The sequence below is a fragment of the Guillardia theta genome, assembly GCF_000315625.1.
Source record: "Guillardia theta CCMP2712 unplaced genomic scaffold GUITHscaffold_120, whole genome shotgun sequence".
NCBI classification, from domain to species: Eukaryota; class Cryptophyceae; order Pyrenomonadales; family Geminigeraceae; genus Guillardia; species Guillardia theta.
This window is the reverse complement of record NW_005434554.1, coordinates 64,071-78,357: the sequence shown is the minus strand read 5'-3', so window position 1 is coordinate 78,357 and position 14,287 is coordinate 64,071. Positions and strand designations below refer to the sequence as shown.

The following is a 14,287-nucleotide window of genomic DNA, read 5'->3' as shown; positions in this document are numbered from 1 at the left end:
GGGGGGAGGGGGGCTGACTTGGAGTGCCTGACAGAGGAGAAAGAAGGAGCAGCATGCGATCCTTGAGAAGTGAATGCTGAGCTGTGAAGGGAAGGGAGGGTGACAAGAGCGGCAGGATCAGGCAGTCTCCGCATACTGGACCTCTGCAAATCACTGAAGTTCCTCTCTTCGACACTGAGGTTGTCGTGTGTTGACTCTTTCCTCTGCTCCTCCTCTACCAACACCAGCGAAACGCCAGTGTCAACAACCCCTCCTCCACCATCTCCACCACTACCTCCACCACTTCCATCTCCACCTCCACCACTACCTCCTCTTCCTCCTCCTATTACTACTACAGCTACTTCTCCTCCACCACCTCCTCCACCACCTCTTCCATCTCAACCTCCGCCTTCACCTTCTCCTCCTACTTCTCCTCCTTCTCCGCCTCCTTCTCTTCAATCTTTTCATTGATCTCATCTTTCTCCTCCTCTTCTCTGCAGATTGTCGGTGTTTATGGCCTGCGCGCTCTTGCAAATGTTGCATTCTCTCCGAACAAAGTGTCTCTCGACCGCTACGGCAAGCTCTTCGATCCTTCGGCAAGAGGGCAGGTGATCGGAGGAGGAGTCAGGTATCTTCAGTTGAGGATACAAACAGTTCGTCTTCGTCGGCGGAAAAGGAGGAGTCGGAAAGACCAGCACCAGCTCTGCTCTTGCAGTCCAACTTGTAAGTGGATGGTGAGGAGGAGGAGGGAGGGGTTGATGGACACGAGAATGAAAATATGAGGTGGAAAAGGCACGATCAGCAAGTCGTGGTCATGAAGGATGTGGCGGTGGCGATGTTCAGCAGCAGCAGCAGCAGCAGCAGGAGTGATCCATGTAATGATTCAATCCCCTTACAGGCAGACCTCAACATGAAGACTCTGATTGTTTCCACTGATCCTGCCCATTCCCTCGGCGACTGCCTTGACGTGAAGCTTTCTGGGCAGCCAACCCCCGTATGTCCCTCCCACACCCTCCAGCCCGTCTTGCTCCACTCCTGCTTGTGCCCTTGTCTCCCTTCTTTGACTTACCTGTCCTCCTCCTCTCCTCCTCTCCTCCTCTGCTCCTTCTTGGCATACACACCCCTCCTTTGTCCAGCTCTTCCTCCACTTGCTCCTCCTCGCACCATCCTTGCTTCCAGCCAGTGAGACCATCGCAGGTGGAAGGGACCAACGGCCTCCTCTACGCCATGGAGATTGACACGGAGCAGGCGGTGGAAGACTTCAAAGAGAAGCTGAGAGGCATCACCAGGTGACCCAGCAGCTCCCCACCTGTAGTCCACCTCAACCCTTCTCTGCAGCTTCAGCAGCAGATTCGGCGAGCTCGCCAACCAGGTGCCGCAAACTCTCTCGTCTGTTGCCCAGCTGAACGATCCTGTCTCCAGTTGGGCCTGGACGAGTTTGCAGACATCATCGAGACTCCCCCACCTGGTGAATGAGGGTGTCAAACTCCGTGACGTCTGATGGGAGCGACAGGGATTGACGAGATCGTGTCACTCGCCAAAGTGCTGCAGGTCTTGAGGAAGAGGCCCCTTGCCTGCCCCCCTCTCCTCGCTCCTCACCTCTCCCTCTCATTCCTCTTCATCTCCTCTGCCGGGAGATCCTTCTTGATTCTTGTCCTCATTCTCTCTCTCTCCCTCTCTCCTCGTCCTCGCTCTCTCCCCTCCTCTCTTCTTCTCATCGTCTCTTCAGGTGGTGAAGAGCTCCAACTTCGACCGGGTCATCGTCGACACAGCCCCGACGGTCTTCCTGCCTCTTCATCCTGCACCTCCTGATAGCGTGACAGGGGCATACGCTCCGCCTCCTCTCCTTCCCTGAATTCCTCGACTCTTTCCTGCAGAAGGCAAGTGGAGGGCAGAGGCAGGGGGGAGAGAAGAAGGGGGAGTGAAGAGGGAGGGAGAGCATGGAGCTTCGGGCCGAGAGGAGTGACCATGAGCAGGTGCTGGCGTTGAAGCGGAGGCTGGACGGCGCCATCAACACGGCGAAGAGTTTGTTTGGTCTGAAAAGCTTCGTGAGCGGGGATGAGTCGAGGGTGAGAGACTTGATGACGTCAGCACGGGACTGAGAGCAGCAGGACGACATCGAGGACGCTGCTAGGGCGATCGAGCGCTACAGGGAGGAAGCAGAGGAGCTCAGGAAACTTCTTACAGACAAGGTCACAGAACAGCGCTCCAGAAGTTGACTGGAAGGATGACGAGATTTCAGGACCGAACTCAGTTTGTCGGCGTTTCTATTGCTTCGGCCCTGAGCTTTGCTGAGAGCGAGAGGCTTGTACAGGTCTTCTCCCTTTCCTACTTGTCGCTCTCGTTCCTCCCTGTCTACGCTCTCTGCCTTCCACATACTGTCTCTGCTTTCCCCATGTCCTCTCTTCTTTCTTATTCCCTTCCCTTCCCTTCCCTTCCCTTCCCTTCCCTGCTGTCCTCTGCTCTGGTCTCACTTCCTCTCTCCCCATTGCCCCCCGACTGAGATCGACTGTCAGGGGCTCAAGGAGCGCGGAGTTGCGATCGACAACCTGGTTGTCAACCAGCTGCTGGGGGACGCCAGCGACCCCGCGGCCGTCGCGAGGATCGTCAAGGCGCAGGTTAAGCAGCAGGAGGAGCGTGAGGGGTCATGTGACCTGTTGGCAGGCCAAGTGCATCAAAGAGCTTGAGGACTTGTCCGCTAGCGCTCCGCTGGAGCAGCCCGATGCACATCCGGTGTCCCTGCTCCTTTATCCTCCTCGACTACACTAACTTGACTGGCAGATATGGCTGAATCAAGTTCCCTTCTTCGACTCAGAGCTTCGATCGGTCTACGCTCTACGAGCTCTCTCCAACGCTCTCTTCTCCAGCAAGATCTCTGTCTGAAACCTTTGGCTTTATTCATCGGATCACACGCGATGCTCCGAGAGCAGCAATTAGCTTTGACCTGGGCTTAGGCGAGGAAGGGCCCGCCGCCCGTCATGACCTTGATGCACCTGATGCGGTTGGAGATGTAGTTGAAGTTGTCAATGCAGTAGTCAATGTTCGCCTTGTTGTTGATGATGTTCTGGGTGGTGTTGTGCGAAATCAGCTCTCCACTGCAGGCCTCAAGAGCGGCAGCGACAGCCTGACGTACAAAAAAGATTAAAAGTTTGCGTGATGCGCATGAGTGAAGCGAATAGGAGAAAAGATTTGAAGATCAAAGAATGTATGAGAGCGATCAAGAGCATCCACATCGAATCGACAGACAAGGCAGAAATCAAGATAAGAAGTAGGGCAACATGGGATTGAGATGAGTGAAATAGCGATTAGAGGAGAACGATAGAATGAAACCAAGATGAAGCAAGACAACACATGTAAGCATATCATAAAACAACATCGTAGTAGGATAGGCTGAGCATCAGCGACAAGATAACAAGGAACGTCAAGAAGCGGAAATGATGAAGATCCGAACAGGGAGGACGAGGAGAGGAAAAGAAGGAGGACATGCAAGGGAGACGAAAGAGGACGAGGATGAGAAGGAAAGATCAAAGGGGAGAAGCATCTGCTCTCACATCAGGATCCTCCGCTTCATCCAACATCATGAACGGCTTCTCGACGGCCCACATAGCGGCTTGACTGTTCGGAAGAGTCAAACCACCCACCCCAGGAGAACTCGAATATGTGAGGGTGGGGTTGTAACCCCCACCCTCCGGACTTTACAATGGGTGGGACGGGGGTGAAAACCAGGCTGAGTGAGCCTCGGAGAAACTTGACTCAGTCCGACGGCCCGTTGGACCTCCCGGCCCGCCAGGCCGGCCCGGGCTCGGAAGTCTTGCCGGCCCGTAGCCCGGGCGGGCCCGATGGCGCCCCCAGGCCGAGGAAATTTGAGGCTGACAGCTGGGCCCTGAGCTGGTCAAGATTGTCGCGGAGTATCTTCGGTCATGTGCGTCCCGCAGCGGCAAAGAAGCAGCAGAGAGAATAAGAGAGGAGTAGAAGAAGGAGCAGGCAGAGGAGAGGAAGAGGCTGAGGACGGAATGAAAGAGAGAACACAACGAGGGCAGAGGATTCGAGGGCAGTCAGAGAGAGGCGAGGAGGAAGGAGAAGAGAACAGAGGACTTCATTTTCAGAGTTTCATTCACTTGTGAGATATTACTATCAGAGCTTCATTCACTTGTGAGAGATTACTATCAGAGCTTCAATTACTTGTGAGATATTACTATCCGAGCTTCATTCACTTGTGAGAGATTACTATCAGAGACATCAAAGTCACGCAAGCCGTTACGACCAGAGCAGAAGGTGTCTGGATTGAAGATTGGGACGAAGGTGCGGGGGGGGAAAGAGCAGGAGCAGGAGCTGGAGCTGGAGCTGGAGCTGGAGCTGGAGCTGGAGCTGGAGCTGGAGTAGAAGAAGCTGGAGCTGGAGTCGTCGGAGCTGGAGCTGGAGCTGAAGTAGAAGAAGCTGGAGCTGGAGTCGTCGTTGTCACCTGTTCTCCATCGCTTTGGACCGTCGGGAGCCCACGGGCCTTGAGGGCAGCGTTCAAGGTCGAGGAGCTGACGTCAACGTTCTCGTTGTTTGCTAGCGACACCTCCGTGACTACTCGGACGCCCGTGGCAGCGCGACGCAGCGTCACCGACTTGACTTCCACGACCTTGACCCGTGACGTCGGCACTCCTGCTGCGCGTGCGAAGCTCTCGATGAAGACGGCCTCCTTGCTCCTGAACTCGCTCACTGTCATGGCCAGCACGAACTCAAACCTCTTGCTCTGATTCAAGACTGCTTCCCCGCAGGTTAGCTCTGCCGTGCATGCCTGCAGTCCCGTGTCTCGCAGCACTGACGTGGACCAGGCCGGGTGGTAGCAGGAGAGCAAAGGATTGTTCCTGAGGTCGATAGAGATGTTGGGCAGCTTGTCGAAGGCTCTCGAGGCGACGCAGGAGAGGTTGTTGTTCCTAAGGTCAAGCACCTTCAAGCTTGACAAGTGCTCGTCGAAGACTCCACTAGGGATGCTTGAGATGCTGTTGTACGAGAGGTTCAGCGAAGTCAGGTTCGACAGCCCGCTCAACACTCCTTGTTCCATCTTCTTCAGCTGATTGAAAGAGAGGTCGAGATGCTCCAGCCCCGGTACCCCGTCGAACGTCCAGGCAGGAAGGCTGGCGAGAGTGTTGTTTCCTAGCCCCAGCCTCTTCAGTGCAGAGAGGCCGTTGAAGGTGCCGGGTAGCAAGGAAGCGAGCTTGTTCCTGGTGATGTTGAGGATGGTGAGCATGGAGAGCCCGCTGAAAGTGTTCTCATCGAGACTTGACAGCTGGTTGTGAGAGAGTGAAAGCTCCGTCAAGTTCGTCAAACCGGGGAAACTCGAAGCTGCAAGCCCAGTGAGCGTGTTGTTGTGGATCCCAAGAGCCTGTAAACCAGTGAGACCGCTGAAGGACCACGAGGGCTTCCCAGCAGCAGAGTTGTTGAGGAGGAAGAGCGTCTTGATGTTGGAGAAGCCATTGAAAGCGCCTGGAGGGATGACGGTGAAGTTGGTGAGACCCAAGATGAGAAGCGCGACATTCTTCAACTCCTTGAAGTCCTCGGAAGACAAGTGCGACAAGTTATACTTCCCCAGCGCGAGGTTCTGCACGTACTTGAACCTGCTGAGAGCTGAAGCAGCCGCTGCCGTCAATCCTCGCTGAGTAGTATCGTATAGGCTCAAGAACTGCAGTTTGGTGAGCTGGTTGCTGCTGCTGCTGCTGGAGAGATTACTGAGGCAGCCGGTGTCGAGTGCAAGATTTTGCAACTGAAGGAGATCATCGAAGACGCCGGGGGGGAGACTTTGCATCGAGTTGTTCACCATATCCAGCTCGTTGAGACTAGAGAGGCCCTGAAAGACGTTGCTGGGTAGCCGAGTCAGTGAGTTGCTTGACAGTATGAGTGACTTGAGTCTGGTGAGTCCCATGAACGTGCCTGGCAAGCTTGAGAGCTTGTTGCCCATGAGGTTGATGTGAACCAGATTGCTGCGATTCTGAAACACTCCCGATGGCAGACTCGACAAACTGTTCATAGCGGCGTCAAAGTACTGGAGACGAGGGGTGTTGTCGAAGATTCCGTCAGGCAGCGACTGGAGCTGATTGTAGGACAAGTATACTTCTCTCAGCTTCACAGTTTGATTGAAGACTCCACTCGGCAGGCTCGACAGGTTGTTGCTTTGCAAGTTCAGCCAGTCCAAGGCTGTCAGATTGTCGAACAGCCCTTGAGGAACAGTCGAGATGCTGTTGTGTTGAAGATAGAGCGTTTGCAAGCTGCTAAGGTCTTGAAACGCACCTGCCTCGATGCTGGACAAGAGATTGTTGTAGGCATACAAGTACAACAACTTTGTCTTATTGCGGAACTGCTCTCCTCTCAGAATAGTCAGTCTGTTCTGAGAGAGATCGATGTTCATCAGCTTCGTGAGGCTCTTAAAGCATCCTTCAGGGATGCTTGCCAGCTTGTTGCGGGACACAGTCAAGTAGGTCAAGCTATGGAGATCGTCGAAGACTCCGACAGGCAAGCTTGTGAGCTCGTTGTCCATCAATTCAAGGATGCTCAAGCTGACCAGGCCTTGAAACATCCCGCTTGTCAGACTTGGCAGCTTGTTGTGAGATAGATACAGATACATCAGGCTTGTCATGTTTCTGAATGATCCTTCAGGGATGCTTGCCAGCTTGTTGCTGGATAGAGACAAGTACTCCAACTTATTGAGGTCGTCGAAGACTCCGAGAGGCAAGCTTGTGAGCTCGTTGCCTTGTATTGAGAGAGTTCTTAGGCTGACCAGGCCTTGAAACATCCCGCTTGTCAGACTTGGCAGCTTGTTGTGAGATAGATACAGAAACATCAAGCTTGTCATGTTTCTGAATGATCCTTCAGGGATGCTTGCCAGCTTGTTGCTGGATAGAGACAAGTACTCCAACTTGTTGAGGTTGTCGAAGACTCCGAGAGGCAAGCTTGTGAGCTCGTTGAGGAAAACTTCGAGAGTTCTTAGGCTGACCAGGCCTTGAAACATCCCGCTTGTCAGACTGGTCAGCTTATTGTCGGATAAGGACAAGTAGGTCAAACTTGTGAGGTTCTTGAAACATGCTTGAGGAACGCTTGTCAGCTTGTTGCCAGACAGAGACAAGTAGGTCAAGTTCTTGAGGTCGTCGAAGACTCCAACAGGCAAGCTAGTGAAGTTGTAGCCGAGCACACGCAGTTCCTCTAACATGCTAAGGCCGTCGAACACTCCAGGGGTCAAGGTGGAGATGCTCGTGCCGTGCTCAAGCGTGAGCGTCTTGCAGCCGTCGCAAGTAGTTTCTCGCCGTGTCAACACGCCAGTCTTGGAGACATCGAAGTTGCAGGTACCGCACGTGTAAGAGCTCTGAGCTCGAACCTCTTCCATCAACGAGCTCGCCAGCATCGCTAGAAGCAACCATCGCTCCCTTGCTCGCATTGCGACAGATCCCTTGTGGAGCCACCGTAATTTGGCAACTTCTTGTATGGGTGGGGTGGTGAGATTTGTTCACTTTTAGTACTGCAGGTTTAGTTGACGAGGCTACGTGTGTGTGAGGGGGTGGGGTGGTAAAAATGACCAGGCTCTACCGGTTGCCACTGAGGTTTCCGCTCGAGTACCCCCCCATTCTCCTCTTTCAGGGCATCAGACTACCCCTCGTTCCTTGCATTTAAATTCCACCTGCGATTCGGAGCCACCGGCCGGCCGCCGCGCCATGGCCCGGTCATGAGAATATATTGTAGTGTCTGACAGATGCCGGACACGAGCATAAGGTCTTGTCCGGCAGGGAGGGCAAAGTTGAGTAAATATTTAGAGGTGTAAGATGTAGTCCGATATACACTTTTGTAGTTTTTTGAGAGGTTTAATGCTTTTCACATAAACTTCTTCCGAATATGACCCCTACCCCACCAATAGACTAGTTCTAGTTTTAGGCCTAACGCAAGCGAAAGTCTTGCTCTCTTTGAAAACATGGAAAGAACACCTGGGCTGAAGCCTTCTAGACTCCATCTCTCTTCACTGTGCACATCCTTGACGTGCAATGTTGTCTGTAGTACTCCCTCAGATCTCGCCGCAAGTCAGAGCCTCGGAAGTCGCTATTGTACTTGTTAGAAGAGTCTCATTCTTTCTTCCGCACTCCTCCCTACTCGTCCCCTACACAAGATCAACAGCCCGCTGGTTTCGCATGCTGTCGCTCGTCCTCCTCCTCCTTCCCCTCCCTCCTCCTGCCCTCCCGGCGCCGCTGGTGGAAGATCAAGGACTGCACGTCCAGGAACGAAGGCCGCTCCTCCGCGCTCCTGCACATGCAGGTCTGCGCGAGCTCCCACACGTTGTCGCTGCATCCCTCGGGCTTCTCCAGCTGCAGCGAGCCGTCAGCAACGCCCTGGAGCACGTGACAGTCGCTGCTCGTCTTCCAGTAGGGGATGAACTCCGCGTAGCCCAACAGCTCCCACGCCATCACGCCGAATGACCAGACGTCGCTCTTCTTCCCGAACCTCATCCTGTTCTTGAGAGCCTCCGGTGCGGTCCAACGCACTGGAAAGGACGTGGAGGAGGAGGAGGAGGAGGAGGAGGAGGAGGAGGATGCGGCAGCTGCGGGGTAGTAGTAAGGGCCGTTGCGGCTCAAGCCGAAGTCTGCGACTTTAACTTGGAGCTTGAGGGGGGAGGAGGAGAAGGAGGAGACAAGGATGTTCCTGAGGGCAAGGTCGCGATGAAGAATGTCCTCCTGGTGCAAGGAGATCATGCCGGCGGTCACTTGGAAGAGGATGTCGAACAGCAGCGCCTCCTCCTCCTCTCGATCCGCGCAGAGGACAGCCCTATGCTGCTCGGCAAACACGTCGAGCGACCCGAACTTGGCGAGCTCAGTCACAAGAAGGCGCTGGTTGTTCCACCGCGAGGCCCCGCAGAACCGGACAAGGTGCGGGTGCCGCGCGAGCCTCTGAAGTATTCTCTCCTCGTGCTCGCTCTCCCCCTTCCTCACCAGCAGTATCGCCACGTCCTTCCCGTCCAGGATCCCTCGGTACACCGTCTTGTCCTGTCCTGCCCCGATGCAGGCGCTCTTGAGCTGGTGCGACTCAGCAAGAGGGAGAGGAGGACAGTCAGCGAGCTGCTCAAAGCTCAGATCCTCACAGCCCTTGATGGGACTGGAGACGTTGAGCAGGAGACGGTGCGGGACCACAAGCTCAAGGCTGCTACTGTTGCCGTCGAACATCCTCCTCCACTCCTCGATGGAGTTCCTGAGCGCGAGGTTGGTCAGGAGATCCTTGTTGGGAAGCTGCTGTCCAGTCAGGGGGCTGCAACAGCTTCGGGTCAGCCACTCATGGATCAGCTCCCGCTCGTACGTGTGCCCGTCAGCTGTCAGAACAGGATCGCGCATGATATCGAGGGTGAGAGGGCAGCGGAAGGAGTCCGGGACCTCCGCCTCCTCCCCTCGCTTCCTCTTCCTCAAGTCCTTGTTACCTCCTCCTCCTCCTCCCGCTCCCTCCCCGTCAGGTTGTCGTCCTCCACGCCTCCCCTCCTCACTTCGTCCCTGCATTTGCTCGAGGATCCATTCGTCGATCAGCTGCTCTTCCAGCATCCTTGTCTGCGATATCTCCTGATCTTCTGCCATCGCATCGCTCTGCTCCCTCCCTCCTCTCGCCTGTTGCCGTCTGATCTTGTCCTGGTATCTCTTGCAGCAGGCGAGACATCCGTTCTGCTCATGGAGGAGAAAAATGAGGGAAGGGAGGAGCAGGAGGAGGAGGAGGAGGAGGAGGAGGAGGAGGAGGAGGAGGAGGAGGGAAGGACCGGGAAAGGAAAGGGGAACAAGCAGGAAAATCTGAGAAAACGAAGAGGTTGATGGAGACGAGGAGGAGAAGGGAATGGCACAAACCGACAAAGATGGGGAATGATGGGAGGTACACGAAGGACAGTGAAATGAGGATGAAGATAAAGGAGGAGGGGAAAAGCATAGCAGAGACCTTGACTTGCTGCAGCCATCTCGAAGCCTTCCCGCACTGCCCTCCCCACCGTAAGATTTCATAGGAGATGAAGAACAGACGCTCACGTTCTACATGTAGTGCTTTCAGATCATTGACAATCAAACGCAACAGACTTACACAACACTATTCGTCGTGTTGGATTTGCAGCAGGAGAAGGTAAAGTGACGGTCATCAGAGGATTGGAGAAAGTGATTCAGAGTATCGTACCCGCTGCTCTTCGCCAAAGTTGACAGTGGAAGTGTTTTCATGCAATCACGTTAGGGTACAGGAGAGCAAGGCTGCAAATACTTACATCCTGTTGACAAAGCATGACAAGAGATCGCAAGGAAGAAACATTCCATCACAAAGGAAGAAACACAACAAGGCAACATGAGAAGTTACCCGCTGTTGAGGTCAATGTGGACACCAAGCGCACATTGAGATCAGCTTATAAGAAGACTTCAGCACATGCAAGCTCACCTCCTGTACAGATAGCAGAGAATCGCAAAACAAGAAAGAGAAGAAGTCAGAAAGAACAAGGGAGGGTTGAGATCAACACTCACACTCTGATGGAAAGCAGGAGGAGCCAGATTGAAGGAGAGCAGACGACAGGGTCAGAGTTCAATGTCGAGACAAGTTGTTGATTCACCGTCTGTTCGAAAGGGAGGACAAGGAAGACAAGACAACAGTCAACAAGAAGTAGGCAAAACATTCGCTGACTCACAAGCTGATGATTTGTAGAAGCGTTGAATTCGATTAGAGTCAGAAGCGAAACATCAGCACTCATTCACTGCATCTGCACTTTGATCTCACCAGCTTTGTAATTTCCACCACCAGCCAAGATCATTAGTGAGGAAATCATTAGCAAACCAAAGCATTGAGAATGTTCCTTACCCACTGATCGTAAGAGTTGCAGGCGACGATTTCCACCAAACAAATCAAGTAAGCAATGAAATGATGATGGTTTGTTTTCGGAGACGACAAAAGTTTGATCTAACCTCCTGAAACAGTCAAAACATTCAGGCCCGAACAAACTAATGGACAAAGAGCTCACAGACTGGCGATCGACGATGAAGTCCCCGATGAAAGACAAGGTTGATGTGAATTCATACAGAGAGAGTTTGACAAGAAAAGCAGAAAATCAGAACAACATTTCCATGAAGCATTGTCAACTCAAAGAAAAGTTTCCTCACCCACTGATATCACCAAGATTGTTGAGAAATGCGCAAATCACATCACAAGTCAGAGGATCTCGTCATCGTTCCAATTTTTCTCTGCTCACGTAGCAAAACTTGTAGGGTGTGTAATGATTGAGTTCTGTCTTGGCGCACTCCTTGCAACGATTGCCGCTTCCAGCTTCATAAGAATACTGCCAACAGAGGAGGGAAGGGACAGGGGGTGTGGAAGGAAAGGAAGAAGAGTACGAGAATGATGTTGTTGAGAAGGGAGAAAACAAGAAAGAGGATGAAGATGAGGAATGAGGAATAGAAACAGGATGATGAAGGAGGGAAGGAGAGAGGGAGAGAGGGAGGAGAAGACAGAGAATTAGCTACCCCTTGCATTCATATCAAAGTCCCTTACAAGCTGATCCATTGCAGTCATCGATGAGATTCACATATGAACAAGTCAGCAAGGGCTCTGCAGATGATAACAGCAGACAACTGCTCCTCACCCACTGTTGTTGCAGAATACAAAACAACAGTCAGCAGGCAATCGAGACGCATGTCATAGCTCACTTGCTGGAGGATGGAATCGACGCGTCCAGCGAGACGAATCCACCACATCGGCTAGTCAGATCCTTTGCTTACGAGCAGATCAAGAGAGGAGGACGGAAAGGACGAGGACGAAAAAGTTGAGGAAGAAAAAGAGCAGGTGATGTTTGTGGGGAACGAGGAGCAGAGAGCAACAACAGCAGAATGGAGGGAGGAGGTGAGGAGGGAGTAGGGAAAAGGGAGGAGGGAGGAGGGAGGAAGGGTGAGGAGGGAAGCGGGAGCAGAAGACAAAGACATTCTAGAAACAATAGTGGAACTCACAAGCTGTGCATTGTACAAGTTGTTTTGATACGGACCCAACCACAAGAACCATCGTCAGTGTAGTCTAGTGGGATGCAAGGACGGAGATCAAAATTCACCCCCTGTGAACCCGTCGTTTGTGAATCGTAGGAGAGCAGGAAGGAGAAGAGTGTAAGTAGAACGACAGATGGGAAAACAGTCTCACAGCCTGAAAGAGCAACGTGAGATAAAACATGAAAAGATTGGGACTTACGCATTTGTCTTCGTCTTTTGTTCGGGGAACAATCTCAATCTGTGGAGGAGGATGTTGAAATAAAGTCGACACGGTAGGGAAGGAAAGGACGGTGGTGGTGATGATAATGAATATGATGGTGATGGATATGATGTTGATAATAAAGGGACGGAATTCTGTATATTTACCTTACAGTTTGAACATTTTGAAGACATCGTGCGAATTTCAGCGAAATTTCCTCGAGGATTTTAGGAGCTGGACGATTGCGGAAGTGAGAAACAAAGAGAATTGAAGTGAAATGAGAAAAGCGATACCAGACAGATAGCAAGGAGAGGAGAGGAGAGGAGAGGAGAGGAGAGGAGAGGAGAGGATACGAGGAGAGGAAGGGAGGGTTCAAGGTCATCACGACACTGCAAGGAAGAGCATGCACGCTCCCCTGATGAGTGCTGACAACGTTCGGATGCGCTTCAACGGATCAGCATGGCAGGTGCCGAAGCCAGGGATGCCGGTTGGAGTTCCTTCGGACCACTTCAATGGAGCGAGACGTGAAGGGAAGAGCGCACAAGGCAGGCAGGAGAGCTCCTCCTCTCCTCCTCACGTCAGCCCCGCGCACCCTAAGCCATCCGCAGCAGCGTTCGGGGAGAGATCATCTCCCGCGTTCTTCCACCAAGTTCAGCTGGAGGAGGGCAACAACATGACCGCAAGGTGCGTCGTCATGAACGCAGCGGGGGAGAGGCCGATCATCTGCCTCCATCCCGTTGAGCGGGACATTCACGTCAGCGGCGAGCTCATGAGGAAGGGAGTGTGGGAGGCGCATCTAGTGCACCACTTCATCAAGATGCTCAAGAGCAACAGAGACGCGGTTGTCATTGATGTTGGGGCTCAGTTGGGAATGTACAGCCTGCTGGCGGCGAAGAACGGCCACCGGGTGCTGATGGTGGAGCCGCTGACGTCCAACGTCGACCGGATCCTCCTGTCGCTGAAGAAGAACGGCATGTCGAGCCGGCTGAACCGAGACGTGCTGCTGTTCAAGAACACGGTAGCTGATGTCGCTGGGAAGCAGTTCAAAACCGTCACGTCGATCGCCGACAACGTAGGGGGGACGCAGTGGGGGGAGGCAGGGGCGAAGGGAGGGGACACGGTGACGTCCATCACGCTGGACATGCTGCTGCCAATGCTGACAGGCAGCAAGTCGCTGCTGATGAAGCTGGACATCGAGGGAGGAGAGTGTAAGGCGATACAGGGAGCTCGAGAGCTGTTCGCGGGCAAGAGGGTGATGGCCGTCTTCATGGAGTTCGGCCAGCTGAAGCAGCAGATTGGGAGGTTGTCGCCCTGCTCAGTGAGCAGCTCGATGCAGGTGCTGCATGACAGCGGGTTGACGCCGTTCGATCCCTCCGGGGGCAAGCTGAGTTGCTGTCAAGATACCGATATGAGGAGGTGGGGATGGGACGTGATATGGAGGCGAGTGTAGCGAAGAGAAAGGCTCTCGAACTGCTACAGGTTGGGTGATGTTCAACGGGAGGCAAGGAGGAGAATCAAGAGGAACCTGAGGAGGGAGGGAAGGAGGAGAGAATGAACACAAGCAAGCAAGAAAGTCTAAGTATGGAAATCGACATCAAAGTTGCATCAAATTTTACAAGCAAGCGAGACATGCGATTATCTCTCCTCCCTACATCCTCCTCTACCTCTCCTCTAGTGTACAAGATGTCTACAAGCCCCGTCGACAGCATCCCGATCGACTCTACTCTCCTGGTTCTGCTTCCGCCTCTGCCTCTTCCTCCTTCCCTTCTCCATCTTCTCCTTCGCCTCCTCCTCCCTCCCCTCCGCCCTCCTGCGATGAAGTCTCGGATCGCTCTTTCCGCTCGTAAGCAGGTCCCTCCATCCACTCCGAGTCGTCCACATCCTACAGAATTCACCAGTCAGTCGCTCCTCCTGCTCCTTCCTGCTGCTGCTGCTTCTCCTCCTCCTCCTCCTCCTCCACCTCCTCCTCCTGCTCCATGCTGCTGCTGCTCCTTCCTCCTTCATGTTCTGCTCTGCTCCTGCTCCTCGATCTTCTTACTCATCCCAAGTTTTAGGTAGATCAGGAGGAGCATCTTCATCTGAAGGCAATGCTCTGTCATCCACTTACATA

General features: G+C 53.4%; 4 protein-coding genes across 4 annotated transcripts in view; 2 read left to right on the top strand and 2 right to left on the bottom strand.

Annotated features, from left to right (window-relative positions):
- The window catches only part of GUITHDRAFT_160183 (hypothetical protein), a gene marked incomplete at its 5' end in the record, with an annotated part of 4,184 nt that extends 998 nt beyond the window's left edge, over positions 1 to 3,186 (top strand). Inside the window, 8 exons of the mRNA XM_005822695.1 lie at positions 1,709 to 1,759; positions 1,803 to 1,859; positions 1,956 to 2,027; positions 2,091 to 2,171; positions 2,222 to 2,293; positions 2,496 to 2,597; positions 2,644 to 2,712; positions 2,761 to 3,186. Coding sequence (XP_005822752.1) covers positions 1,709 to 1,759; positions 1,803 to 1,859; positions 1,956 to 2,027; positions 2,091 to 2,171; positions 2,222 to 2,293; positions 2,496 to 2,597; positions 2,644 to 2,712; positions 2,761 to 2,862 — 606 coding nt within the window. The remainder of the gene's footprint in view (positions 1 to 1,708; positions 1,760 to 1,802; positions 1,860 to 1,955; positions 2,028 to 2,090; positions 2,172 to 2,221; positions 2,294 to 2,495; positions 2,598 to 2,643; positions 2,713 to 2,760) is intronic.
- Positions 3,187 to 5,926: 2,740 nt separating this feature from the next.
- Positions 5,927 to 6,973, bottom strand: GUITHDRAFT_79496 (hypothetical protein; the record flags this gene model as incomplete). Its single annotated transcript, XM_005822694.1, has 1 exon — positions 5,927 to 6,973. A coding segment is annotated over one exon (1,047 nt), but the record flags the coding sequence as incomplete, so codon positions are not given.
- An 837-nt stretch (positions 6,974 to 7,810) lies between these two features.
- On the bottom strand, positions 7,811 to 9,329 carry GUITHDRAFT_97721 (hypothetical protein; the record flags this gene model as incomplete). Its single annotated transcript, XM_005822693.1, has 2 exons — positions 7,811 to 9,069; positions 9,163 to 9,329. 2 exons carry the CDS (start codon positions 9,327 to 9,329, stop codon positions 8,118 to 8,120), a joined length of 1,119 nt encoding a protein of 372 aa, XP_005822750.1. The 3' UTR covers positions 7,811 to 8,117.
- A 3,287-nt stretch (positions 9,330 to 12,616) lies between these two features.
- GUITHDRAFT_118045 (hypothetical protein) lies at positions 12,617 to 13,627 on the top strand (the record flags this gene model as incomplete). The annotated part of the gene is made up of 1 exon (XM_005822692.1): positions 12,617 to 13,627. The coding sequence occupies one exon, from the start codon at positions 12,617 to 12,619 to the stop codon at positions 13,625 to 13,627; it is 1,011 nt and encodes a 336-aa protein (XP_005822749.1).
- Between the last annotated feature and the right edge of the window lie 660 nt (positions 13,628 to 14,287).